The sequence below is a fragment of the Rhinopithecus bieti genome, unplaced genomic scaffold (assembly GCF_001698545.2).
Source record: "Rhinopithecus bieti isolate Rb0 unplaced genomic scaffold, ASM169854v2 scaffold_2572, whole genome shotgun sequence".
Classification (NCBI taxonomy): Eukaryota; Metazoa; Chordata; class Mammalia; order Primates; family Cercopithecidae; genus Rhinopithecus; species Rhinopithecus bieti.
In genome coordinates, this window is record NW_016804595.1 from 790,783 (window position 1) to 816,689 (window position 25,907).

The 25,907-nt window shown below is 38.0% G+C and overlaps 1 protein-coding gene across 1 annotated transcript in view; it reads left to right on the top strand.

Annotated features, from left to right (window-relative positions):
* Positions 1 to 14,699, top strand: part of CCDC150 (coiled-coil domain containing 150) — a 95,406-nt gene extending 80,707 nt beyond the window's left edge. Inside the window, 6 exon segments of the mRNA XM_017869300.1 lie at positions 3,179 to 3,307; positions 4,147 to 4,316; positions 5,218 to 5,311; positions 6,151 to 6,320; positions 10,832 to 10,958; positions 14,127 to 14,699. Of these exon segments, the coding sequence (XP_017724789.1) occupies positions 3,179 to 3,307; positions 4,147 to 4,316; positions 5,218 to 5,311; positions 6,151 to 6,320; positions 10,832 to 10,958; positions 14,127 to 14,363 (927 nt within the window). The 3' untranslated portion in view covers positions 14,364 to 14,699.
* Positions 14,700 to 25,907: the final 11,208 nt, after the last annotated feature.

The following is a 25,907-nucleotide window of genomic DNA, read 5'->3' on the forward strand; positions in this document are numbered from 1 at the left end:
TTTTTTATATATATATATAAAATTAGGTTTAAACAATAAAAGTTCAGAAGAGTATATGTAGTATTTTACTGTTTGGATGTAAAAGAGGTGGGGAGATAAAGAATATATACATATGCATTCACTTGTATAAGCATAGACTGTCTAAAATGACATAATAAAATGGCAACATTATTTTGAGGAAGGAAACTGGGTGGCTGGGATGTTTTCACTTAATCTTTTGTACTTTAAAATAATGTGGATGTACTACCTATCCAAAATAGTTTTATGAACGTTTTCTTTTCAACAAAACTGAAAGCAGAGAAAAGATAGTCTTTTCAACAAATGGTGCTGAGATAATCGGATATCCATATGCAAAAACAAAATATCTTTGCTCCATACCTCACAAAATATATAAAAACTAAAATGGATCATAGATCTAAATATAACCCTGAAACTGGAAAACTTTTAGAAGAAAACGTAGAAAGAAATCTTTGTGATCTTGGATTCCACAAAGATTTATTAGATTTGATATCAAAACCATGATCCATAAAGGGACAAAAGCGATAAATTGGAGTTTATCAAAATTGACAACTTATACTCTTCAGAAACATGAAGGTAATGAAGAGACAAGCTACAGACTGGGAAGAATTCTTTGCAAATCACATATCTGATTAAGGCCTTGTTTCCAGAAGGTATTAAAATAATTTTAAAATTTAAATACTAAGAAGAAAACCTAAGAAAAGAATAGGCAAAAATTTGAACAGATAATTTCTTCAGCAAAGTTATGTGGCTAGTAAGTGCTTGAAAAGAGGTTAAGTATCAGTCATTAGGGAAATGCAAATAAAATCACAGTGAGATACTACCACACACCTATTATTAGTACAGCCACTTTAAAAGATAGTTTGGGAATTTCTTTAAAAGTGAAACATACTACCACCATGTGACCCAGTCAGTGCACTACTGAGTATTCACCAAAGACAAATAAAAGTATGTCTCCACAGAGACTTGTACACAGGTGTTCACAACAGCTGTATTTCTAATAACTTAAAACTGGAAACAACTTCAGTGTCCACCAGGTGAATGGATAACTAAATTGTGATGTTCCTACAATAATACTAAGCAACAGAAAGAACTGTTGATACATGCAGCAGATTGAATGACTCTCAAAATAATTACACTGAGTTAAAGACGTTATTCCAAAAAGTGCATACAATACAATTCCATATAAAATTCTAGAAAATACAAACTAATCTATTGTGACAGAAAACAGATCAGTGGTTACCTGTGAGAATCAGTAGGAGTGTGGGAATAGAGAGAGACAGAAGGGGGGAGATTACAAAGGAGCATAAGGAAACTTTTGGAGATGATGGAAATGTTTAATATCTTCATTGTTTCAAAGTCTTATGCATGTGTCAAAACTTATCAAAATGTACACTTTAAGTATATGTAGCTTATTGTATGTCAATTAGACCTCAGAAAAGGTGTTAAAAAAGAAAAATCATATATTACCTATTCAAAATGTATTAAATGTTTAAAGTAACTTTTTTTTTTTTTTTGAGATAGAGAGTCTCGCTCTGTTGCCAGGCTGGAGTACAGTGGCGTGATCTCAGCTTGACTCACTACAACCTCCGCCTCCTGGGTTCAAGCAATTCTCGTGCCTCAGCCTCCCAAGTGACTGGGATTACAGGTGCCCGCCACCACGCCTGGCTAATTTATTTTTTTTTAATTTTAATATTAATTTTTATTTATTTGTTTGTTTGTTTGTTTATTTATTTATTTATTTATTTATTTGTATTTTTAGTAGAGACGGGGTTTCACCATGTTGGCCAGGATGGTCTCCATCTCCTGACCTCATGATCCGCCCGCCTCGGCCTCCCAAAGTGCTGGGATTACAGGCGTGAGTCACCATGCCTAGCCTAAAGTAACGTGCTTGAAAGGACAGAACTGGAGAAATAGAGAACAAATCACTGTACATCAGTGTAGTGTGGGAAAGAAAAGAGAACAAATTAGTGGTTGCCAGAGGACAGTATGAGTTTTTGGAGGGAAGCGCGAATACAGAGATAGCACAGGGGAATTCTTCTCTGGTGATGGAACAGTTCTGTGTCTTGACTGTGGGGGTGGCAGTCATGTGAATACGTAAATAGGATCAAATTGCATGGAACTGTGTGCATACACATGCACACACATACACACATAGATGAATGAAGGTTGAAAAAATGGCAAAAATGGAATAAATAAGTAATCTAGTTAGTCAAGTTAACAATAGTGTATGCATGTCAATTTCCTGGTTTTGATGTTGAACTACAGCAATATGAGAAGTCAGCAAAAGAAGCAGGATGAAGAGACCGGGCTTGGTGGCTTACGCTTGTAATCCCAGCACTTTGGGAGGCCGAGGCAGGCAGATCACATGAGGTCAGGAGTTCGAGACCAGCCTGACAAACATGGTGAAACCCCTTCTCTACTAAAACTACAAAAATTAGCTTGACGTGATGTTGCACACCTGTAATCCCAGCTACTTGGGAGGCTGAGGCAGGAGAATCACTTGATCCCAGGAGGTGGTGGTTGCAGTGAGCCCAGATTATGCCATTGCACTCCAGCCTAGGTGACAGAGCAAAACTCAGTCTCAAAAAAAAAAGGATGAAGTGTACGTTGGACTCTGCACTATTTTCGCAACACTCTGTGAGCCTAAAATTATCAAATAAAAAGTTTAAAAAGAGTAATATTTAAAATAGTATGATTATCTGAACTGATGGTGTGGCTCTACCAAAACTGTTTCAAGGATATGAGGTTCTAATACTGTACTTCCAATTAGGATTCATTCTGCTGTAACACTATTTTCTTGACCCTATTTAGTACTTACACATCTTTGCTTTTATAATGTTTGTGCATTTACATTTTCAAAAGGAAGCTAGCCTCATAATAATTTCTTTCCCACTTTACATCTCAGCTTCATAGGTAGTCTTATTCTCCCTATTCTTGTGTTTTCATGGAGATTAATATATTAGGTTTGTCTATGTTTATTCATGCAGATATTTTTATTGTAGTTTCCTTTAAAGAAATAAGCAGCTAATAAAGATGGGTTTTATTTATAGTAGTGAATAAATATATTTAAACATTTAAAATTTTGTTTCTAAATTTCTGTGTCTTATTCTAGTCACTGATTTGTAATGTTATTTATTGTTTCTTTTTTCCTACTTAGGTGAAATCTATTCTTGAAAGAAGTAAAGAGGAGCTGTCCCAAACAGTGAAGTGTCGTAATGCGGCCCTGAAAGAGAGTCAGAAGTTGAAGGAAGACCTCGAGGCTGTGGAGGATAGGGAAAACAGGAAGGCAAGGAATCAGTCCCTTCCGACCGCCTGTCACTGACAAGAAGCACTTATGAAATCTTTCATGAGCCATATGTTTTGCTTTCTTGCTTCCATTAGTAAGAAAAAGGATTGATCAGGGGAGGATTTCTTTTTTTAGAGAAAAGATAATTTTAGAATAGTTAAAATTTTCCCTTAAAATACATTATACATATATATATAACTTTCAATGTTTTTTTTTAACTTTTGTCTTAAATACTCAAAAGAGAAAGTTCTAATTTTTTCTGTTGAAACACATCTGATCTTGGTAATAATAACCTTTATAGTTATGTTTTATTAATGTGATATAAGATTTCTGTGATGCTTTCTCCTTAACAGTGTGTGTGTGCTTAGTGGGAATAGAGGTCACATCCCAAACTTCTCTTTGTCAGCAAGTGCTAGGTTTTGTCTCTCTGAGGAGGGCTGTGAGTTACCTCATTCTTCAGCAGCTTCTGCTTTTTCTTACAGTCTTTTTTTCTCAGATAATTCCAATGCATTTCAGATGTATTATTCTCACCTGACCCCATCAGAAGTCAGCTGAGAGGCCAGCCTGGCACCACCTCTGTGCTGGTTAATGTGTATGCTGTAACATGACCATAGTTGGGAAGCTGCAGAGTTCACCATAGGATCTGGGGGTCAGCTTTTCTTTTTCTCAACAATAACTTAAGAAACCCCTAAAATAAAATATACTTTAATTATTCCCCCTAGCATCCTACTGTGTCTCTTGTCTGCTTTCCATACTGTTTCCTGGGAGTAATGAGATCCACAAGCAGAAGAGTAACCAGAAAGGATCAAATGTCTTTGTGCTGTTACATTTTCTGTTAGGTGGGAAACTTTCAGCGACAACTGGCAGAAGCTAAAGAAGACAACTGCAAAGTCACAATCATGTTGGAGAATGTGCTGGCTTCTCACAGTAAAATGCAAGGTGCTCTGGAGAAAGTACAAATAGAGCTTGGGCGGAGGGATTCAGAGATTGCAGGCCTCAAGAAAGAAAGGTACCTGTGGTTTTTTCCTGTCATTGGTATTGCTGCATTGTACTAAGGAGCAGTGTCAAGTCAGTAAATGAAGTCACTTTACGTAGCTTCCTTTACAAAAAAAAAAAAAATTGTAAAATGATATGTTTAAAGAATTACTAAGAGAAAATTTAGAATTAGAAATAAATATTATTTCCAAAAATTCAAAATGCCCCTATTGTGTAGTGATGTGAAGGAATTTCTAGACTATATATCCTAGAAATTCATTAGCTGTACTGTTGTTTTACCCTTGCTTTCTGCACCATGTAAACCTAATTCTGTTCTTGCTTCTACAGAATAGTAATTGTCAAGATAATGGAAACTAAGTACATACTTTAGTTTGAATTAATTATCCATTTATTACTATCCTGTTTCAAGATTAATAATTATTGTAGGTGAATCATCCTGAGAACCACTTCTTGCCATGTTTTATAAGTAAATTCCTTCATAGAATGTTTCAAAAATTAAATAAAATTTCCTTTTATTAATAAAAATTTATTCCTCAGTATAAACGGTCTGAGTTTAATAGGGCATATTGCCTCTGTTATGAAAGAACAAGTGAGTTTTCTTTTTTCTTTTTTTACATTACATATTGTTTATCTTTTAAAAGTTGCCTTTGCATTTTTAAAACGTCAAGGGAATGGTATTAAAAATACTATCCACAATAACTTTATAAGTGGCTGTTATATGTAGATGCAAAAATCTCAACAGCAAGCCAATCTTTGTAAAGGCAATATATTTTTTACTAGTGACATTTCCTAGTGATATATACGTATGATGCTATTTGAGCTTCTTAGAAGAAAAGTGTTCTGTAACTCCCAAATGATATCATTCCTAGATGATTCTTTTCTGTAATCACTCATTTTGTGCCTTTTATTTTTAGGGATCTCAATCAACAGAGGGTGCAGAAGCTAGAAGCTGAAGTGGACCAGTGGCAGGCCAGGATGCTTGTCATGGAGGACCAGCACAACAGTGAGGTTGGGGCCAGGCTTTAAAAAATGATAACATTGATATGTTTAGTTTTACTGGGATATTACTGTTTTGGGGAAAATGAAGTGAAACAATCAGGTAAATGTTTTTTTCAATCAAGTCGGAGTTTTGGACAGTGACATATCTGCAAATGGGGAATTGACCTGTCTTACAATGAGTCACTTATTGGCAAACCAGTACCACAATAATGACTAATCTCTTTGTCTTATATGGTCTATGTTTTTATTCATTTATTAATGCACAAAAAATTTCAGAAGTTAATGGGCTTAGAAAATATAGTCTGTCAGAAACAGCTTGAGTGATCCCACTATTAATAAGGAGTCACCTACACACACATGTGCTCACAGGTATATGTACATACATGCATACGTATCTATACGCACGTATGTAAAATACACATGGATATTTCATAAATAAGGGTTTTTTTCCTGTAAGAATCTATAAGGAACAGTGGACAGGTTTTTTCTTCAAGGGAGTGAGACCAGAAGGTCATAGGATCAGGAAGGGGAATTTAGTTTAAAATTTAAAAAATTAGGATAAATTAAGCTGAGTCTGTTTTCCAAAGCTCTCTGGTGACCAGTGGAGCATGCCCTTCCCATTGCATTCTGAGTGTTTCCTGAGCAGTGTCTCTAATAAGTTCTCATTCATATATGTATATACATATATATATATATATTCCAGGCACCTGGAATCTTTGCTTCTGGTTCCAACTAATTATTGTTTCAATGGCACTTGATGATAGAATGTGAGGAGTGTTTACACAGTGTTACGGACTTCTTGCATCTATCTGTTACAGTGGAATTGAAAACATGCTTCTCTCTTTCAGATTGAATCTCTACAAAAAGCTCTAGATGTAGCTAGAGAAGACAACAGGAAACTTGCTGTGAGTCTGGAACAAGCTCTCCAGACAAATAGTCATCTGCAAACAAAGCTAGATCACATTCAGGAGCAACTGGAAAGCAAAGAACTTGAGCGACAGAATTTGGAAACCTTCAGGTAAGAGCAGTATAGTCACAGTAAAATTAGGGAAGCACCTCTGGAGGAGTAAGTCACATTCACATAAATGGCTCATTCACATAAATCAGTTAAACTCTTTTCTCCTACTTTGCCCTAGTACTTCCAGCAGAGCCATGTTAAGAACCAAGCATAGCTGAGCACCAGCAGGTAATAGCTGGCTAGAGCATGATCATTTGACTGTCCTTCTCAGCTCTTCCTTCATCCACTATCCAGCTGCTGCTTTACTCAAAGGTTAAATGAAAACTTAAAGAATATTGATTAGAAGGGACGTTTGCGTGTTTCTATGAAGGCTTTCCTATTAACAGCTTATATGTCCTTTAAAGGCATGATTTAGACAAGAAAAAACATCAGCCTGGATGGAATGCCTCCATCTAAACAGATGTTAAGCCATTAAATGTTTTCAGTTTTGACCCGAGATTACTTAGATCAGACCTATCCAGTTCAGGTCAAATGACTAAAGTTTTGCCTTAAATTATACCTAGGTAAATATTTAGATATTAATAGCATCCCATGAAAATTTATACCTAAAGGAAATGCAGTGTGCACGTAGATCTTTATTCCTTTATAAATATTTATTTATTTATTTATTTATTTGAGACTGAGTCTTGCCCTGTTGCCCAGGCTGGAGTTCAGTGGTGTGATCATGGCTCACTGCAGCCTCTACTTCCTGGGCTCATGCAGTTCTCCAACCTGAGCCTCCTGAGTAGCTGGAACTACAGGCATGTATCGCCACACCTGGCTAATTTTTTTTTTTTTTTTTTTTTTTAAGAGATAGGGTTTCTCCATGTTGCCCAGGGTGGTCTCAAACTCCTGGGCTCAAACAGTTCACCTGCCTCAACCTCCCAAAGTGCTGGAATTACAGGCATGAGCCACTGTTCTCAGCCTAGATACTTATTCTTTTCAATTAGTGAGCATGTTGATACAGGAAAGAGGTATAAGCTATAGCAGAGATGGTATTTTCCAGATATATAATCTCTGCAAATTTTACATTCAGCTGAAATGTTACTGCCTTAAGACCGTTCCATATTGTGTTTATGTAGTTTTTGGCAGCAGCATTTAAAACTCTCCAATGTCAGTTTAGGTAATTATGATTTAGACAGCTAGTAATTGTTTCAAAGCCTGAAAATTATTTAGTGACTATAAAATGTAGTCCCTGCCACTACTGCTTAAAACAAACAAACAAAACTAAAGGAGAAAAAAATATAATTAGGTCATTTACAGGAAAAGTATGAGGTGAGAGTTAGAGGTCTCCTTGCAGCATTTGCTACAGGATTTACCTTTATGCCACTGCTTATGATAATAGTTTGTATTTTCATCAAAGATGAATCATGCTTTACTTGAGATCTTTGAACCTCCTGAAATCATATGCAGAACTGTATTTATCAGTGCACAGGGTTAGGAAGACAGAGCAGGTTTTGGAGAACTTGTTGGGTTTTAGGTACAGTTACTTAATTTAGGCTTAGAACTGTAGGCTTAGTTCTAAGAAGAGGCTACTATTTGGAATTCATCTCCATAAAGATAAAAGCTAAATGCGAGGCACGGTGGCTCACACCTGTAATCCCAGTACTTTGGGAGGCCGAGGTGGGTGGATCACGAGGTCAGGAGATCGAGACCATCCCGGCCAACATGGTGAAACCCCCTCTCTACTAAAAATACAAACCTGGGTGTGGTGGTGCATGCCTGTAGTCCCAGCTACTTGGGAGGCTAAGGCAGGAGAATCGCTTGAACCTGGGAGGCAGAGGTTGCAGTGAGCCGAGATCGTGCTACTGCACTCCAGCCTGGGTGACAGAGTGAGACTCCATCTCAAAAACATAAAAAGATAAACGCTAAAGCTTTGGTGTGGGTTAGACTGCCATGGGAAAAGTATATAGAGAGAACTAAGGTCAGAACTTGGAGATGTGCTGCATTTCAGGTAGAAGGCAAACAGAGGCCACAGAAGGATACAGAGAAGGAGCATTTAGTGGAGGTAAGGAAAGAATCAGTAGAATGTAGTATCACCAAAGTCAAACACAAGTGAGTCAGATGCTGCACAAAGAGACTAGAGAGGAAGCCACTGGGTTTTGCAACAGGTATCTACCAATCATCCTCCAGATGGCCAGTTTCTGTAGATATAGAAGATCACAAGGAGTAAGTGATTGATGAGGAAAGGCAGGCAAGGAGGACAATGGTGAAGATAAAGAAGGTCAGATAGCAGCTCAAGAGTATAACATGAAGAAAAGTCATTCTGTTGCTGTCCTGTTTTTGGAATGGGAGGAACTGGACCATGATTAAAGATTATGGGAAAGAACTCGATCGAACTGGAGAAAGAGGGAGTAGAAGCGGAAGGGTTATCTTTAAAGATGAGATTGGATATTTCTTCCTTTGGGACTAGAGGGAAGCAGAAGCTGGGTGAGTCTTCAGAAGACTGTTGAGGAGGCTGATTGGTAGATGGTCTGCGATTTTCCTTAGAAAAAAAAAGAGCAAGGTGAATACATTCTAGAGATCTGCTGTATAACATAGGGCTATAATGAACAACACTATATTGTATGCTTAAAATTTGTGAAGAGGGTAGACCTCATATTAAATGTTCTTACCACAGTAAAAAGAAGAAGAAAGTAAGAGTTGAAGTTGAAGTGCTATGTGGGGGCTCAGGGCAGAGGTAGAGACTTAAGAGAAATTTTAAAATTTAAAGTTAATAAAAAATTTAATTAAAAAATCTAAAATTTAGAATTTGAATTTTTAGAGCTAGATGATGACAGTAGTTAACATCTGTTACATGCTCATGATATGTTGGGTAATATGCTAAGGACTTCACATGCATTATTTCCTTTAGTACAAACTATTATCCCCATGATGGTGGTTACTGTTGTTATTCCCATTTTGAAGATAAGGAAACAAGCAGGGGAAGGTAGTGTACCATACTCAAGGTCAGACATCATCTTACTAGAGCTGGGATTAGGATCCAGGCAGCAGCAGGCTGACTCCAAAACTTATAGTCTTAATCATTTCGATATAAGCACAATAAATTTAAAGGCAATTTAGAAAGTTATAAGAAAATCAAAATACAGCACTGTAAAAATGGTGGTTTTGTTCCCTTTCTATATCTCCATGAATTTTTTGCTCATTTTTCAGATTGAGGTGGGTATGAGGAGGAGTGTGGGAATGTAAGAAATAACCACAATTATATCCAGTGACTTCAGGATCTCCATCCCTTTATGCTGTGTCTTGAGGACAGGTGTCAGCAACTTTTTAGATGTGATGTACCAAAGTGTATTGATACATTCCCGCCGGGGTACTGGAGGGACAGTTGAAGTTACCACCTGCAAGTCTCATGTATAGACCAAGTCACTGAATGCTGCCAAGTGGAGAAACTGAATCCATTAGTAGATGTGCTTTTACAGACACATGGAGAACATGGATATTTTATACAAATAAGAGCAAGAGATGATCAGGAGGAGAGAGGGGGAAAATGAAGATGATTTCATGACAGGACAGGCTCCTCCTATCCTTTGAGAAAGAACCAGTAACTCAAGAGTAATCATACAGTAAGTCATTATCAGCTGGATCAGAGAATGTTAAAGCTGGAAGAAGCCTAGTAATTGCTTAAATCTATTTAGTCCCTTTTGGAGTCACTTATCCTTTTAAAAATCAGAAGCTATGGACTCAACTACAATCCCTCACACACACACACATTTTGCATATTATTTCTGGGAATCCCAGCATCCTCAGAAGATTAATCATGGGTCTTGACCAAGGAGTTCAAGGAATGAACTGATCTAATTTAGGAATGCTGATCTAATTTAAGGCTCTCAGTTTAAAGATTAGGAAACAATATTATTACAAGTTAAAACTTGAGTAGTAAATAGCTGCTAGCAAAAAGACATCATCTTACTAGAGCTGAGATTACAATCCAGACAGCAGCAGGCTGACTCCAAAACCCATAGTCTTAATCACTTTGCTAAAATAATGGTTTTGTTTGAAAAGACAAAGGCAAGAGAAAAGATAAAAGCAAATATCTCTTAAAGTATTTCTGCTTCCTCCAATATTTTTCTTTGATGTGAGTTTTTTACTCATTTGGTTGGTAAAATGAGTTAATTGTGCCTTAGCCTCCTAAATAGCTGGGATTGCAGGCACCCGCCACCATGCCCAGCTAATTTTTGTATTTTTAGTAGAGGTGGAGTTTCACCATGTTGGCCAGGCTGGTCTCAAACTTCTGACCTCAGGTGATCCACCTACCTCATCCTCTCAAAGTGCTGGATTTACAGGCATGAGCAACCTTGCCCGGCCTGTTTGATGATTTTTACGTAGAATTAATGTTCTTTCATGCTACAGGTAAGTTCACTTCTTTTTTCTTCTGTTAGTGAACTCCAAATTAGGTTCACCAGGCTACTGATAGGCTGCTTGTTTATAAATCACATACCTTTTGGAGAGTTGCACACTCCCCTCCCAAACTTTCTTACCTCCTAAAATGATTTCTAAAGGTGATTTGTCACCTCTCTTCTTCAAAACAGAGACCGGATGACTGAAGAGTCCAAAGTGGAAGCAGAATTGCATGCTGAACGCATAGAAGCTCTAAGAAAGCAGTTTCAAACTGAGAGAGAAACTGCAAAGAAAGTGGCACAACGGGAAGTGGCTGAGGTATAGAGTCATGAGGAAAGTTTCTCTCTTGGTGAATGCCTCTTAGGAGGAAAAGCAGCTCTAGGATTTCAGAGAATGGCTGCAGTTGGCCTTTGACTCCTCTCGTCCCCCTTTGATCAGCAGGCCAGATGTAATTAAGACCTCTCTGTAAAGCAGCACACAAGAAAAAAGTTTCTGACATAATTCTCTGCCCAGCAAAGGTGGGCCTTGGTGGGAGATTTTCCATCACAGAGTGATAAGCAAGAGGGATAGAGGAATAAGGAGACTGCCATGTGATAGACAAGAGAAATCATCTGTCTTCTCAGTTGACTTAACTGGCATCTATTCTGCATCTACCATGTCCTGAGAGACACAGAAAACAGTAGAAGATATGGTCCATGCCCTAGTGTGTGCCAAATGACCCTTGTTTGGGATCTCCATTCTAGACATGAGACAAATAGGGAAAACATCAGAGAACTTTCTTGGGGAGCAGAGGCTGTGTACAACTTTGAAGGAATTCAAAGTAAGAGAAAGTTTATTTTAGGCCATTTGGTTGATAGAAGAAGGGAAGCTTAATGAGAGTACAGGATTGAGACTAGCAGAGATGGCAGGACTGGACACCTTACGAAACGGCACAGGCCAAGCTTACTTACAAAAATGAACAGGACATGCAAGCAGATGAAAAGTAACCTCTGTTGATAAGAGCAGAGACTTTGGGAAATGTTAGAGAAAGAGTGTTAGCTTAAATGGGACCACCTGATGGATGGCCTTAGTTATAGAAATGTTGGATGTGAACTCAGGTAGAAATGGAGCACTATGGGTTTCTGAGCAGGGGGTGGTATGATAGAAGCATAAGTTTAGGAAGGTTAATGTAACAACAGAGGACAGCAGAGGATAATGAAGAGAAACTGGAGGCATGGAGACTCAAGAAAACTATAACAGTTAATTTGAGTATTAGATGATTAGGGCCAAGCAAAGTAGTTCAGTTGAAAATAGAAAATAATTAAGTCAGAAGGCCCATTTTAATAGAAAAATCATCAAACAGTCCGGGCAAGGCGGCTCATGCCTGTAATCCCAGCACTTTGGGAGGCTGAGGCAGGTGGATCACCTGAGGTTAGAAGTTTGAGACCAGCCTGACTAACATGGTGAAACTCCATCTCTACTAAAAATACAAAAATTAGCTGGGATTTTTTGCCTGTAATCCCAGCTATTCAGGAGGCTGAGGCACAAAAATCGCTTGAACCTGGGAGGTGGAGGTTACAGTGAGCCTAGATGGCGCCACTGCACTCCAGCCTGGGTGACAGAGGGAGACTCCGTCTCCAAAAAAAAAAAAAAGAAAAGAAAAAATTATCAAACAGACATTAAATGTTGTATCCTGGAGAGGGAGGGATTAAAATAATTCCTTGGTTGGCATGGCTGGTCTATGTTTCACCAAATTTGTTACATTTAGTAGTTGCAATTGACAGACGATTCACAAAATCAAACTCAATGGTATATAAAACAATTTTGTGAATTGCAAAGCACTATATAAATACAAATGTTATAAAAAGCAAATTCTTTTTATAGAAGAATTAGGGAACATAAAGGTGTGCTAAATGTAGAAATGTACTTTTAGTCAGAGATCATTGTTAAGAATACTTACAGCCGAGTTCAGTGGCTCATGCCTGTAATCCCAGCACTTTGGGAGGATCACGAGGTCAGGAGATCGAGACCATCCTGGCTAATACAGTGACACCCCGTCTCTGCTAAAAATACAAAAAAATTAGCTGGGCATGGTGGCGGCGCCTGTAGTCCCAGCTACTGGGGAGGCTGAGGCAGGAGAATGGCGTGAACCTGGGAGGCGGAGCTTGCAGTGAGCTGATAATCGTGCTACTGCACTCCAGCCTGGACTACAGAGCGCAACTCCGTCTCAAAAAAAAAAAAAAAAAGAATACTTACAAAATGAAATCCTTTGAAGAAGGATCAGTGACAGTGAGGGAGTGATAGCAGTGAGAAGTTGGCAGCAGCAATGGGCTCACAGAGCACTGCCTGAGTCCCAGCTCTGCCTCTTATTAGCTATGTGTTAATTTACTGTGTAAATAAGTGACTTAATTTCTGAGTTTCAGTTTCCTCAGTCATAAAATGGAAACTATCACAACTGTTTTTCAAGTTTATCTTGAGAATTAAATTGGAAAACATTTGTAAAGAAATTATCACATTACCTGAACATAATAATCACTACAAAGTAAATGATAGTTGTTAGTACTTATCCAGTTTTAGAAAGGCTGTGATTGAGGTAACTGGAATATCTAACAGGAAGTTAGTTGGGCAGTAATAAAAGACTGTAGTGTAAAGTTAGGATCTAAAAGAAGGAACTAGTGTAGAAAGAAAAGGTACAGATATCCTTGACTTCACTCTTTGCTGTGTTAAATGCTACCAGACATAGAGAATACCACCTTCCTGTCTTCTCCCTTCTCAACTGCCTCCTCTTCCTAAAGTTTTCGAGTGGCAGTGGTTTAAGGGCATATTAGAAGGACGGGAACTCTGTAAAATTATTTAAGTAACTACTATGCAGTTTTTTTCACGAGATAAGTTTGTTAAAATCCTTGAGAACAAAAGCAAAATTATAAAATATATGCCATGACAGTCAATAACTTGACAGATATTTATATAAACTGCCATATAGTTCATTTTCATTTCTTCAGAAATGCGGTTGCAAGTGACAGAGAAGAGCTTATAGCATGATAATCACAGAGTAATTATTGTGTGTGCCAAACTACTTCTTTCTCTATATGATCTTACTTAATTTAATTTAATTGTTATTTGTATTCTATGAAGTAGGCTATACACAGTGTTCAGATGATGAACCGGAGGCTTAAGGTAGTTAATTGCCCCAGATCATTCAACTAGTAAGTGCTGAAGGTGATATTTGGACAGAGGCCTGACTCCAAAGCCATGCTCTTAAAATGCAAATGATGAATATACATTTACATTCTCTATTCCAAGAAAGAGTTTGTTCTTCAGTGATAAAAATTATGAAAACCACTTGGTCTGTTGCTCCGTAAATCTGCTTAATCAGACATTATTATTGCCTCACTAACTCTCCTTTTTAAAAGAAAATCCAAAGATAACAAAATAGAAGGACAAAACTACGTAAGCTTCTCTTGATGGAAAGTAAAAATGTTTCAATTTTTTCCCTTGTGTTTTAAGCTGAAGAAAGCCCTTGATGAAGCTAACTTCAGATCAGTGGAAGTGTCCCGGACCAACCGAGAGCTGCGACAGAAACTTACAGAGCTAGAAAAAATACTAGAAAGTAACAAGGAGAAAATAAAGAATCAGAAGACCCAAATTAAGCTCCACTTGTCAGCTAAGGCGAATAATGCTCAGAATATAGAAAGGATGAAGGTTGTATGAGAAACCTCTTCTCACTTCCTGGATACCCTGTGAGGATGTAGGCAGTCAGTGGTGTCTGGGGAAGACAGGTTTTAGAACCCTACCAGCCCCACGTATGCTCTGGGAATTATAGCCAGTTGCCTTTGGGGAGACTTTTTCAGTGGAGACGCTGCTGTGTAAATGTTTGATTTCTCATTTGCTGCCAGTGTCACATTCTGGTTCCCCATCTGTCCCTTCCGTGTTGATTGTACTGGACTCTGCTCTTTGGGATCAGTAGGCCAGATGGGAAAGAAAGCTCAGCAGGAACTGGTAACTTTGGGTCTCATAATGGAATCTTTCTGTCATCTTATAGGCAAAAAGAGCAAGCCAGTTTTTCCACTGATCATCTTTTATGTTATTTTCCATTTACTTTTAGCAAATAGAAAAAGAATTGAAGCAAATGGAGCTAATTAAGGATCAATATCAGAAAAAAAACTATGAACAGGTAGATGATTTCCATACACTCTGTGTTTACCTTTCATGCAAAATCTCAGACTTGGAGGGGGTTCACCAAATGTCTCCGTCTTTGTATCCTTCCAGTCTTTGAGCATCCAGAGATTTGTGTGTGAAATGACTAACCTGCAGAAAGAGATGCAGATGTTGGCCAAGAGCCAATATGATGCCTCCGTGCGGAATAAACAGCAAGAGCTGTGCCTAGAAACAGAGCGGAAAATAAGGCAGGAGCTAGAGAATCGGTGCCAGGTAAAAGGTTTTATAAGATTCAACTTAAGGATTATCAGCAAATGACATGTGCCAAAGCCCAACAGTATTGCACCTAGACTTTCTAGAGTCTACAGAAGACAACACATATTTACAAGTTGTTTATCTTAGCTAAGTCCTTAGAATAATAGTATCTAGGAAGAAGACTGTAGTTTGAATATGGCAAATGTACTCCATTTTCAGTTTAATAAAAGTAATGTCAGGTTTTAAAGAACATCTAGGGCTTACATATGCAAAGTATCAGTTACTAAGTAAGACTTCTGAACTGAATTCCATAGCCTTTCAGGAACTTTATACACTTGTTTCTTCTCCTAGCACAGATACACCTGTTGCTGTTACAGGACTCTTGGGTATTCCTAAAGAATAAAAAGCATAACGTCATATCACTGAAAAGGGACTTCAAGAGATCACTGAGCTCTTGTCTTTCAATAGGGTTTGTCATAAGAAGTCTCTCTCCAGTTCTGAAAAGAGATATTAATCACTTTCCTCCACAGAATCCATAAATAAAAAATCAAAATGTGTAATCATATCCACATATGTAGATATGTAGACTTTAGGTTAAACTAAAAATAACAATTCTTATCTCATATGTCGGTAGCACCTGAAGTTAGAAGGCACTCCATCCTATTTTCATATTTGGTTGCCCATTTATTATAACAGTGAAGTATTTGGTTCCTTATGGTATGTTGGAAGTTTATAAAAATCTTTGTATTACATTTTCAGGAATTGGAAGAAACTATCAGACACCTGAAGAAATGTAAAGAGGCAACAGAGAATAAGCTGAAAGAAGCCAGTGTGGAATCAGAACAGGTGAGCCAGACCCATGGACGTAAAGACTTAGACGTTTCCTTCAACACAACCCTGAAGCAACCCAAGTCAATGTGAAATCCTTCATTAACAGAGTTGTCAGGAATGCAACAGGGAAAATCCAGTAACTTCCCAAGCGTAGTCTCTATTGTAAAGAAGTGACTTTTAGATTAAGAGTCTGTGTCCTGATGATAGATGAGAGATAACACAATGCTAAAGTATTAAACCTGAAGTCCAAATCTCCCTACTAAATATGAGGAAAAACCAGCATATGTGTGGATTTTAATGCGTTATTATTTGACATAACCCTAATGAAAGTGGATGTTCTTTGTTCAATCAATCAATAACTAAAAAAGTAAAGTAGACCCTATTTAACTAATTTGTGAATTTGCTTTTTCTATTCTAAACTTAAATTAGCCTTTTAGGGGGTATTTCAAATCATACTTTTTTTTTCTTTCTTTGAAACGGGATCTCACTGTGTCACCAGACTGGAGTACATGGCATAAGCTTGGCTCACTGCAACCTCTACCTTCTAGGCTCAAATGATCCTCCCACTTGAGCCCCCCAAGTAGCCAAGTAGCTGGGCATGGTGGTGTACCGTGCACAGCTAATTTTTGGTGGAGATGAGGTTCCACTATGTTGCCAGGCTGGTCTTGAACTCCTGGACTCAGGTGATCCACCAGCCTGGGCCTCCCAAAGTGCTGTGATTCCAGATGTGAACCACTACACCTGGCCCATGAACTACTACATTCTTAAGAGTTCATATATTTTTTCATTTTCAAAGCCATCGTGTACCTTCATTCTTAATTTTCTCCTGGGTCCTCTCTTACATTACTTCACATCCAGGAAACATTAACAAAGGCATGGAAAGCAGCAAGTCTGCATGCATTGTTTAACCCCTCCCTCAGAAATTACTCTCATATATAGGTTGTTAAGTATATTGTGCAAATAGGTTGCAAAGAACATGCAGTCAGAATTTGGGTCTTTTAATTTCTAAGTAAAAAATCTCTGCAACTAATACACAAAAAACTTGTAACTCTTTCTTTGTGTCTTTTAATGGTGATATTTATATGTTCAGATAACAGCTAACCTGGAAGAAGCCCATCGCTGGTTTAAACACAGGTTTGATGGTCTACAACTTGAGCTGACAAAAAACCGGTTGCAGAGGCCTGCTGGGGAAGACAGGTGGCAGGAAAAGGTAAGATTAAGACGTGGATGTCTTAAGCAATTTTCTATTTGTTGCTTCTCAGATTTCTAATTACTAAAGTTCTCTCATCATCTTGATACTCTCTCTGTTAATCTTTAGTTTCTTTACACTAATGCTAGCAAACCAGTTAATTTCTTTTTCTTACAAAGTTCTACCTGTCACAAACTTTTTAGATTAGAATCACCTGTCTTCATGAATACATGACGTGTAGAGGCAAAACAGGTGCAGATTGCTGCAGTTAGCTTTGAACAGTCAGTGTTAGGTGTGTTTTCTTTCCAACAGGACCAAGATGTAAAACATGATGTCATGTCCAACCAATCTGTTCTGCATCGATGGGAGAAAAAACAGAATCTTAGGCCTATGCCCAAGAAGTATCATTCTGAGGTACAGAGGAAGTGATGTCCTTGACAAGGGAGCTTCTTTATGTGTAGCTGCACTCCGTGATTCCACGAGCCCAGCAGCCAGGGCTGGCCTGTTTCTAGAGTCATAAGAACATGAAGTCTTTGATGTAGGCTGAAGATTTTGGACCTGAGTTTATCATTTTATGAACTATTATATCAGTACAAAGCTACCCTGTTTTTTGGTCCCTTTTTGCATTTTCCACCCAATAAATTTATGTTAATTTGTTTTATGATAGGAGATGGTGTTCCATGATTCTTTAGCAAGGTTCTAAATGATATTGCTACTAAACGATATGATATTTTGCTTCAATGAAATGTCCTACTCTAACATGCAGTAGATAATCCCTGAAAATAGAAATTGTGTGAAAAATGGTAAAGACTCCTCTACTGTCCTGCAAACTGACACACTTCTGTGTTGGGTAATTACCAGCGTATCTTTTAAATGACTAATATCTCTATTCTCAAATAAGACATTTCAGATATTATATTTACAGCTTCCTTGGTCATTAAAAAAGTTACAGAATGCAGCAGTCTCTTCTTCTCAGGGAGACTATGCCTGACCAACATAGCTCTTCCTTACTATAGTTAAGGAATAAGCTCATCTTCATCTTTTTATTTCAGATGTTGAGTGGTGGATTAGGTAATCCAGATCTAGCATATGTAAATGGATGGCATAATACCTGACTTAATTAATACTCAAGTAATCATAGCTGCTGCTGACATTATCAGGACCTAAATCAAGTAAGCAATAATGAAATTGAAAATAATATCAAATATAAGACTGTCAAAGGTTGATGAGCCTCCTACTCAATATCTGATAGAAAAAAACAAAGCTAAATTTATCACTTACTATATAGTAAGGGATAATTGTTGTTCAGGCATAGTCCTCCTTGAGCAGTGCAGACTGTTAATCTCATGTAGGTTTCTTGGGAATATAGAATTCATATTGACATCTGTAGAAGTGTAGTTACTGAAGTGAGACTACTGTTTATTGATTCACATTCAGAAGCATGTTAATTGGAGTGGGTCCATTTCTGTTTGTTTGACTTTAGGAATAAAGGACTCTTGCTGGTTTTCAGGCTTGTAAAAGCAGGTACAAAAATGCAAGTTGGCCAGTTCCAGTGACTCATGCCTGTAATCCCAACACTTCGGGCGGCCAAGGCAAGCAGATCACTTGAGGCCAGGAGTTTGAGACCAGCCTGGCCAACATGGTGAAACCCTGTCTCTATCAAAAATACAAAAATTAGCCAGGTGTGGTGGTGCAAACCTGTAGTCCCAGCTATTTGGGTGAAGCACAAGAATCGCTTGAACCCAGGAGGTGGAGGTTGTAGTGAGCCAAGATCACGCCACTGTACTCCAGCCTGGGCAACAGAGTGAAACTCTGTCTCAAAAAAAAAAAAAAAGAAAAGAAAGAAAAAAAGTTGTCATTGATCTAATGGACAAGTTAAAAACTAGTAGTTAAAAGCTAGCTGCTTGTTCTCATGGCTTCCAAACAATCAATCTTAATCTGTTTTTGGGAGGATGTAAACATTTTATTCTTTGTGCCCCCTTTTGGTCCTCTATCATATGTTAGGACAGTGGCTCTGTAGAAACATTTGAGACTGAACAACAGACATCAAACAACTATTTTGTTAACCCAGGTACAATATGAAGTGTTAGGACTGGTGCATACACCTCTCTGGTTGGAAAAAGAAGATAATTTCATGGCTATTTTATTACCTATAACTACTTTGGTTCTATGGTTTGAATGTGTCCCCTCCAAAATTCATGTTGAAACTTAATTCTTACTCTGGTGGTATTAAGTGGGGGGCCTTTAGGGCCTCTGGGGAAGTGGTATTAACTGGGGGGCCTTTGGGGCTCTGCCCTCATGACTGGAGTAGTGCCTCATTAAAGGGCTGGAGGGAACTAACTTGGGCCATTTTGCCTTTCTGCCTTCCACCATGTGAGGACACAGCATTCGGCTCCTCTGGAGGAAACAGCAACAAGGTGCCATCTTAGAAACAGGGAACAGGGTCCTCACTTGACATCAGATCTGCAAGCACCTTGATCTTGGACTTCCCAGCCTCCCAAACTGTAAGAAATAAATGTCTGTTCTTTATAAATTACTTAGTCTCAACTATTTTGTTATAGCAGCAGAAATAGACTAAGAAGATGCTTGGTTATGAAAAATTTAAGTTGTTTGCTGTGTCTCCAAGGGTTGGGCTGTGTTATTTACTGGGTCAGCTAAAGTGAGAGAACACATTTTTGGTGGTCTCCTCAAGTTGTCAAACTCCTGTGGGATAGGTCACTATCCATAGGAGTTGATGTGATTTGCCTCTGTGTCCCCACCCAAATCTCATGTTGAATTGTAATTCCCAGTGTTGGAGGAGGAGGGGCCTGGTGGAAGGTGATTGGATTATGGGGACAGTTTTCCCCCTTGCTGTTCTTGTCATAGTGAGTGACTTCTCACAAGATCTGGTTGTTTAAAAGTGTGTGTTACCTCTTTGTTCACTTGCTCACTCCTGCTGCCACGTGAAGATGTGCTTGCTTCCCCTTTGCCCTTCCACCATGATTATAAGTTGCCTGAGGCCTCCCCAGCCATGCCTACTGTACATCCTGTGGAACTGTGAGTCAATTAAGCCTCATTATAAATTACCCTGTCTCAGGTAGGTCTGTATAGCAGTATGAGAATGGACTAATACAGGAGTCTCTCCAAAAAGGGATTTATCCCTTTGGACTCTTTAAGATATATAGTCAGTTGAGGATATTGGGGAATTATAACTTTAAAACAGCCTGACAAGGAGCCCCCCAGAATAATTAACCTTGGTCCAGGGTTGGCACTGAAAACCTTGGTGGTGAATTCCACAAAGGAAAAAGATCCCAGTTACTAGACAAGGGAGATGATCAACCTTATTGGATTGTAAATGTATTACCACTTATGTTGTCATGACAGTCACAGTTATATGCCAAGAATATTTATATCCTCCTTTTCCAGAACAAGGACATTTTTCTTCACTTATGTATTGTCCTAAAGGGTGCCATTATTGATAAAGTTAACGTAACATACCTTTATGTTATTTTTTAGAATGGCTATACTAGATTGGGAGAAAGACATAGTTAGATTGATGATCATTTCTAGTAAAGCTTATATTTGTTATAAGAGATATATGATAGCTAAATCACAACTATATATAAGCTTAAACTAGTAAAGAGAGGAGTATGACCAACAGTAACAGACAAAGGTATGTTAAAGAGAATGTGACAGAAGAATCTTGTTCAAATGGTCTTAGGCAGAAGCCTCCTATTTTGTGTGGTTATCTGCTTGTTCTGAGACTTTTGGGTTAGCAGTCAATTTCTGCAGATTATCTGCTTCTGAAAGCCCTTCAGAGAACTCTGGGATCTCTAATGGGTATAACTTTCTGATTCTGTTAAGACCTTTTCTATTTTTCCAGAGGACTGAAGTGATATGAGCAATAAGGATTCATTTAAAAAACAAAGCTTATATAATTCAAATCATGAAAAACCATTCCAGCTTAATGTGTCCCTGTACTATTAGATAGATGTAATGTCCTTGGTGGGAAACACAAACTCAAATCCTTTTTTAGCCATTTTAAGTGCTAGCTTTTTGACAAGGGAGTGCTTCCACTCATCCAGAAAATAAATATACCATTATTACTATATATAACACACATAGAATGAAGTAGTTATATAAAATCCATTTGGATGTACTCAAAGAGTCTTTTAGGATATGGTTCTAGTTCATACCCATCTTTATAACTTTTCCAAATTAATTTCATTACAGATGAGACATTATCTGGCCACATCCTTTGCCATGCTAAAAAAGTTTCTATCAGTATGAATATTTTGGCAAATTTTTTCGTACTGTGATAGGTTGTTCTAAAGAGGATTTTAGCAAGTGTCTATTTGAAGGTTTTTTTTTTCTCTCTTCAGCTTATTTTAAGTTCAGGGGTACATGTGCAGGGTGTGCAGGTTTGTTACATAGGTAAACATGTGCCATGGTGGTTTGCTGCACAGATCATCCCATCACCTAGGTATTAAGCCCAGCATCCGTTAGCTATTCTTCCTGATGCTCTTTCTTCCCCCACTCTGCCCCCTACAGGTTCCAGTGTGTGTTGTTGCCACTCATGTGTCTGTCTTCTTATCATTCAGCTCCCACTTATAAGTGACAAACACATGATGTTTGGTTTTCTGTTTCTGTGTTAGTTTGCTGAGGATAATGGCTTCCAACTTCATCCATGTCCCTGCAAAGGACATGATCTTATTCCTTTTCACAGCTGCATAGTATTCCATGGTGTATATGTACCACGGTTTCTTTATTGAGTCTGCTATTGATGGGCATTTAGGGTTAATTTCACATATTTGCTGTTGTGAATAGTGTTTCAGTGAACATACATGTGCATGAATCTTTATAATAGAATGATTTATATTCCTTTAGGTATATTTCCAATAATGGCATTGCTAGGTCAAATGGTTTTTCTGCCTCTAGGTCTTTAAGGAATTGCCGCACTCTTTTCCACAGTGGTTGAACTATTTACATTCCCACCAACAGTGTAAATGCTTTCCTTTTTCTCCACCACCTTGCCAGCATCTGTCGTTTTTTTTTCTTTTTTTGACTTTTTCATAATAGCCATTCTGACTGGCATGAGATGGTATCTCATTGTGGTTTGGATTTTCATTTCTTTAATGATCAGTGATGTTGAGCTATTTTTTCATATATTTATTGGCCACATGTATGTCTTCTTTTGCGAAGTGGCTGTTCATGTCCTTTGCCCACTTTTTAATGGGGTTGTTTTTTTCTTGTAAATTTAAGTTCCTTGTAGACTCTGGATATTAGACCTTTGTTAGAAGGATTAGACAGCAAACATTTTCTCCCATTCTGTAGGTTGTGTGTTCACTCCGATCATAGTTTCTTTTGCTCTGCAGAAGCTCTTTGGTTTAATTAGATCCCGTTTGATAATTTTTGCTTTTGTTGCAATTGCTTTTGGTGTTTTTGTCATGAAATCTTTGCCTGTGCCTATGTCCTAAATGATACTGCCCAGATTTTCTGTTAGCATTTTTATAGTTTTGGGCTTTACATTTAAGTCTTTAATCTATTATGAGTTAATTTTTGTATATGGTTTAAGGAAGGGGTCCAGTTTCCGTTTTTTACATATGGCTAGCCAGTTATCCCAGCACCATTTATTGAATAGGGAATCCTTTCCCTATTGCTTGTTTTTGTCAGGTTTGTCGAAGATCAAATGGTTATAGGTGTGCTGTCTTATTTCTGAGTTCTCTATTCTGTTCTGTTCTATTGGTCTTTGTGTCTGTTCTAGTACCAGTACCATGCTGTTTTGGTTACTGCAACCTTGTAGTATACTTGGAAGTTAGGTAGGGTGATGGTTCAGCATTGTTCTTGTTGCTTAGGATTGTCTTGGCTATTCAGGTTCTTTTTTGGTCCCTTATGAATTTTAAAATAGTTTTTTCTAATTCTTTGAAGACCATCAATGGTAGTTTAATGGGCATAACATTGAATCTATAAATTACTTTGGGCAGTATGGCCATTTTCACGATATTAATTCTTCCTATCCATGAGCATGAAATGTTTTTCCATTAGTGTCTTCTCTGATTTCTTTGAGCAGTGGTTTGTAGATCTCCTTGAAGAGGTCCTTCACTTCCCTTGTCAGTGGTATTCCTAGGTATTTTATTCTTTTTATAGCAATTGTGAATGGGAGTTTGTGTTTTGGCTCTCTGCCTGCCTGTTGGTGGAGTATAGGAATGCTAGTAATTTTTGCACTTTAATTTTGTATCCTGAGACTGCTGATGTTGCTTATCAGCTTAAGAAACTTTTGGGCTGAGACAATGGGGTTTTCTAGATATAGAATCATGTCATCTTCAAACAAAGATAATTTGACTTCCTCTGTTTGTATTTCTTTCTCTTGCCTGATTGCCCTGGCCACAACTTCCAACATTGTGTGGAATAAGGGTGGTGAGAGAGGGCATTCCTGTCTTATGGTAGTTTTCAAGGGGAATGCTTCCAGCTTCTGCCCATTCAGTATGATGTTGACTGTGGGTTTGTCATAGATTGCCCTTATTATTTTGAGATACATTCCTTCAATACCTAGTTTATTGAGAGTTTTTAACATGAAGGGATGTTGAATTTCATCGAAGGCCTTTTCTGCGTCTATTGAGATAATGTGATTTTTGTCTTTAGTTATGTTTATGTAATGAATCACATTTACTGATTTGCGTGTGTTGAACCAACCTTGCATCCCAGGGATGAAGCCGACTTGATTGTAGTGGATAAGCTTTTCAGTGTGCTGCTGGATTTGGTTTGCTGGTATTTTCTTCAGGATTTTTACGTTGATGTTTATCAAGGATATTGGCTTGGAGTTTTCTTTTTATGTTGTATCACTGCCAGGTTTTGGTATCAGAATGATGCTGGCCTCATTTGATGAGTTAGGGAGGAGTCCCTCCTTTCAATTTTTGGGAATAATTTCAGTAGAAATGGTAGCAGCTCTTCTTTGTACCTCTGGTAGAATTCACTGTGAATCTATCTGGTCCTGGGCTTTTTTTGGTTGGTAGGCTATTTATTACTGCCTCAATTTCAGAACTTGTTATTAGTCTGTTCAAGAATTCAGTTTCTTCCTGTTTCAGTCTTGGGAAGGTGTATATGTCCAGAAATTCATCTGTTTCTTCTGGATTTTCTAGTTTATGTGCATAGAAATGTTTATAGTATTCTCTGATGGTTGTTGGTATTTCTGTGGGGTCACTGGTAATATCCTCCTTATCATTTCTGATTGTATTTATTTGATTCTCCTCTCTTCTTCTTTAATCTAAACAGCAGTCTTTTCCAAAAAACCAGTTCCTGGATTCATTGATCTTTTTTTTTTTTTTTTTTTTGAAGGGTTTTTCATGTCTCTTATCTCATTCAGTTCAGCTCTGATCTTGGTTATTTCTTGTCTTCTGCTAGCTTTTGGGTTTGTTTGCTCTTGGTTCTCCACTTCTTTTAGTTGTGATGTTAGGCTATTAACTTGAGATGTTTTTAATTGTTTTGATGTGGGCATTTTAGTGCTATAAATTTCCCTCTTAACACTGCTTTAGCTGCATCCTGGAGATTCTAGTGTGTTGTATCTTTGTTCTCATTAGTTTCAAAGAACTTCTTGATTTCTGCCTTAATTTCATTATTGACCCAGGAGTCATTCAGGAGCAGGTTGTTCACTATCCATATTGTTGTGTGGTTTTAGGGGAACTTCTTAACCTTGAGTTCTAATTTGATTGTGCTGGGGTCTGAGAGACTTTGTTATAATTTCAGTTCTTTTGCATTTGCTAAGGAGTGTTTTACTTCCAATTATGTATTCAATTTTAGAGTAAGTACCATGTGGCAATGAGTAAAATGTATATTCTGTTGGTTTTGGGTGGACAGTTCTGTAGGTATCTTTCAGGTCCATTTGATCCAGAGCTGAGTTCAGGTCCTGAATATCTTTGTTAATTTTGTGTCTCAGTGATCTAATATTGTCAGTGGGGTGTTAAAGTCTCCCACTATTATTGTGTGGGAGTCTAAGTCTCTTTGTAGGTTTCTAGGAACTTGCTTTATGAATCTGGGTGCTCCTGGATTGGTTGCATATATATTTTGGATAGTTGGCTCTTCTTATTGAATTGAACCTTTTACTGTTATGTAATACCCCCTTTGTCTTTTTTGATCTTTGTTGGTTTAAAGTCTGTTTTGTCAGAAACTAGGGTTACGACCCCTCACTGTCTTCCATTTGCTGATAAATTTTCCTCTATCCCCTTATTTTGAACCTATGTGTTTCTTTTGTTTGTTTGGTTTTGGTTTTTGGTTTTTTGAGATGGAGTCTCGCTCTGTTGTCCAGGCTGGAGTGCAGTGGTGCGATCTCAGCTCACTGCAGCCTCCATCACCCGGGTTCAAGTGATTCTTCTGCCTCAGCCTCCCAAGTAGCTGGGATTACAAGCACCTGCCACCATGCCCTGCTAATTTTTTTGTATTTTTAGTAGAGACGGGGTTTCACCAAGTTGGCCAGGCTGGTTTCAAACTCTTGACCTCAACCTATTTGTGTCTTTGAACGCAAGATGGGTCTGTTGAAGACAGCATACTAATGAGTCTTGGCTCATTATCTGGCTTGCCATTCTGTCTTTAATTGGGGCATTTAGTCCATTTACATTTAAGATTATTATTGTTATGTGTGAATTTGATCCTGTCATCATGATGCTAGCTGGTTATTTTACAGACTTGTTTATGTTGTTGCTTCATAATGTCACTGGTCTGTGCACTGCAGTGTGCTTTTTTACTGGCTGGTAATGATGTTTCCTTTCCGTATTTAATGCTTCCTTATAGAGCTTTTGCAAGGCAGGCCTGGTGGTGATGAATTCCCTCAGCATTTGCTTGTCTGAAAAGGATCTTATTTCTCCTTCACTTATAAAGCTTAC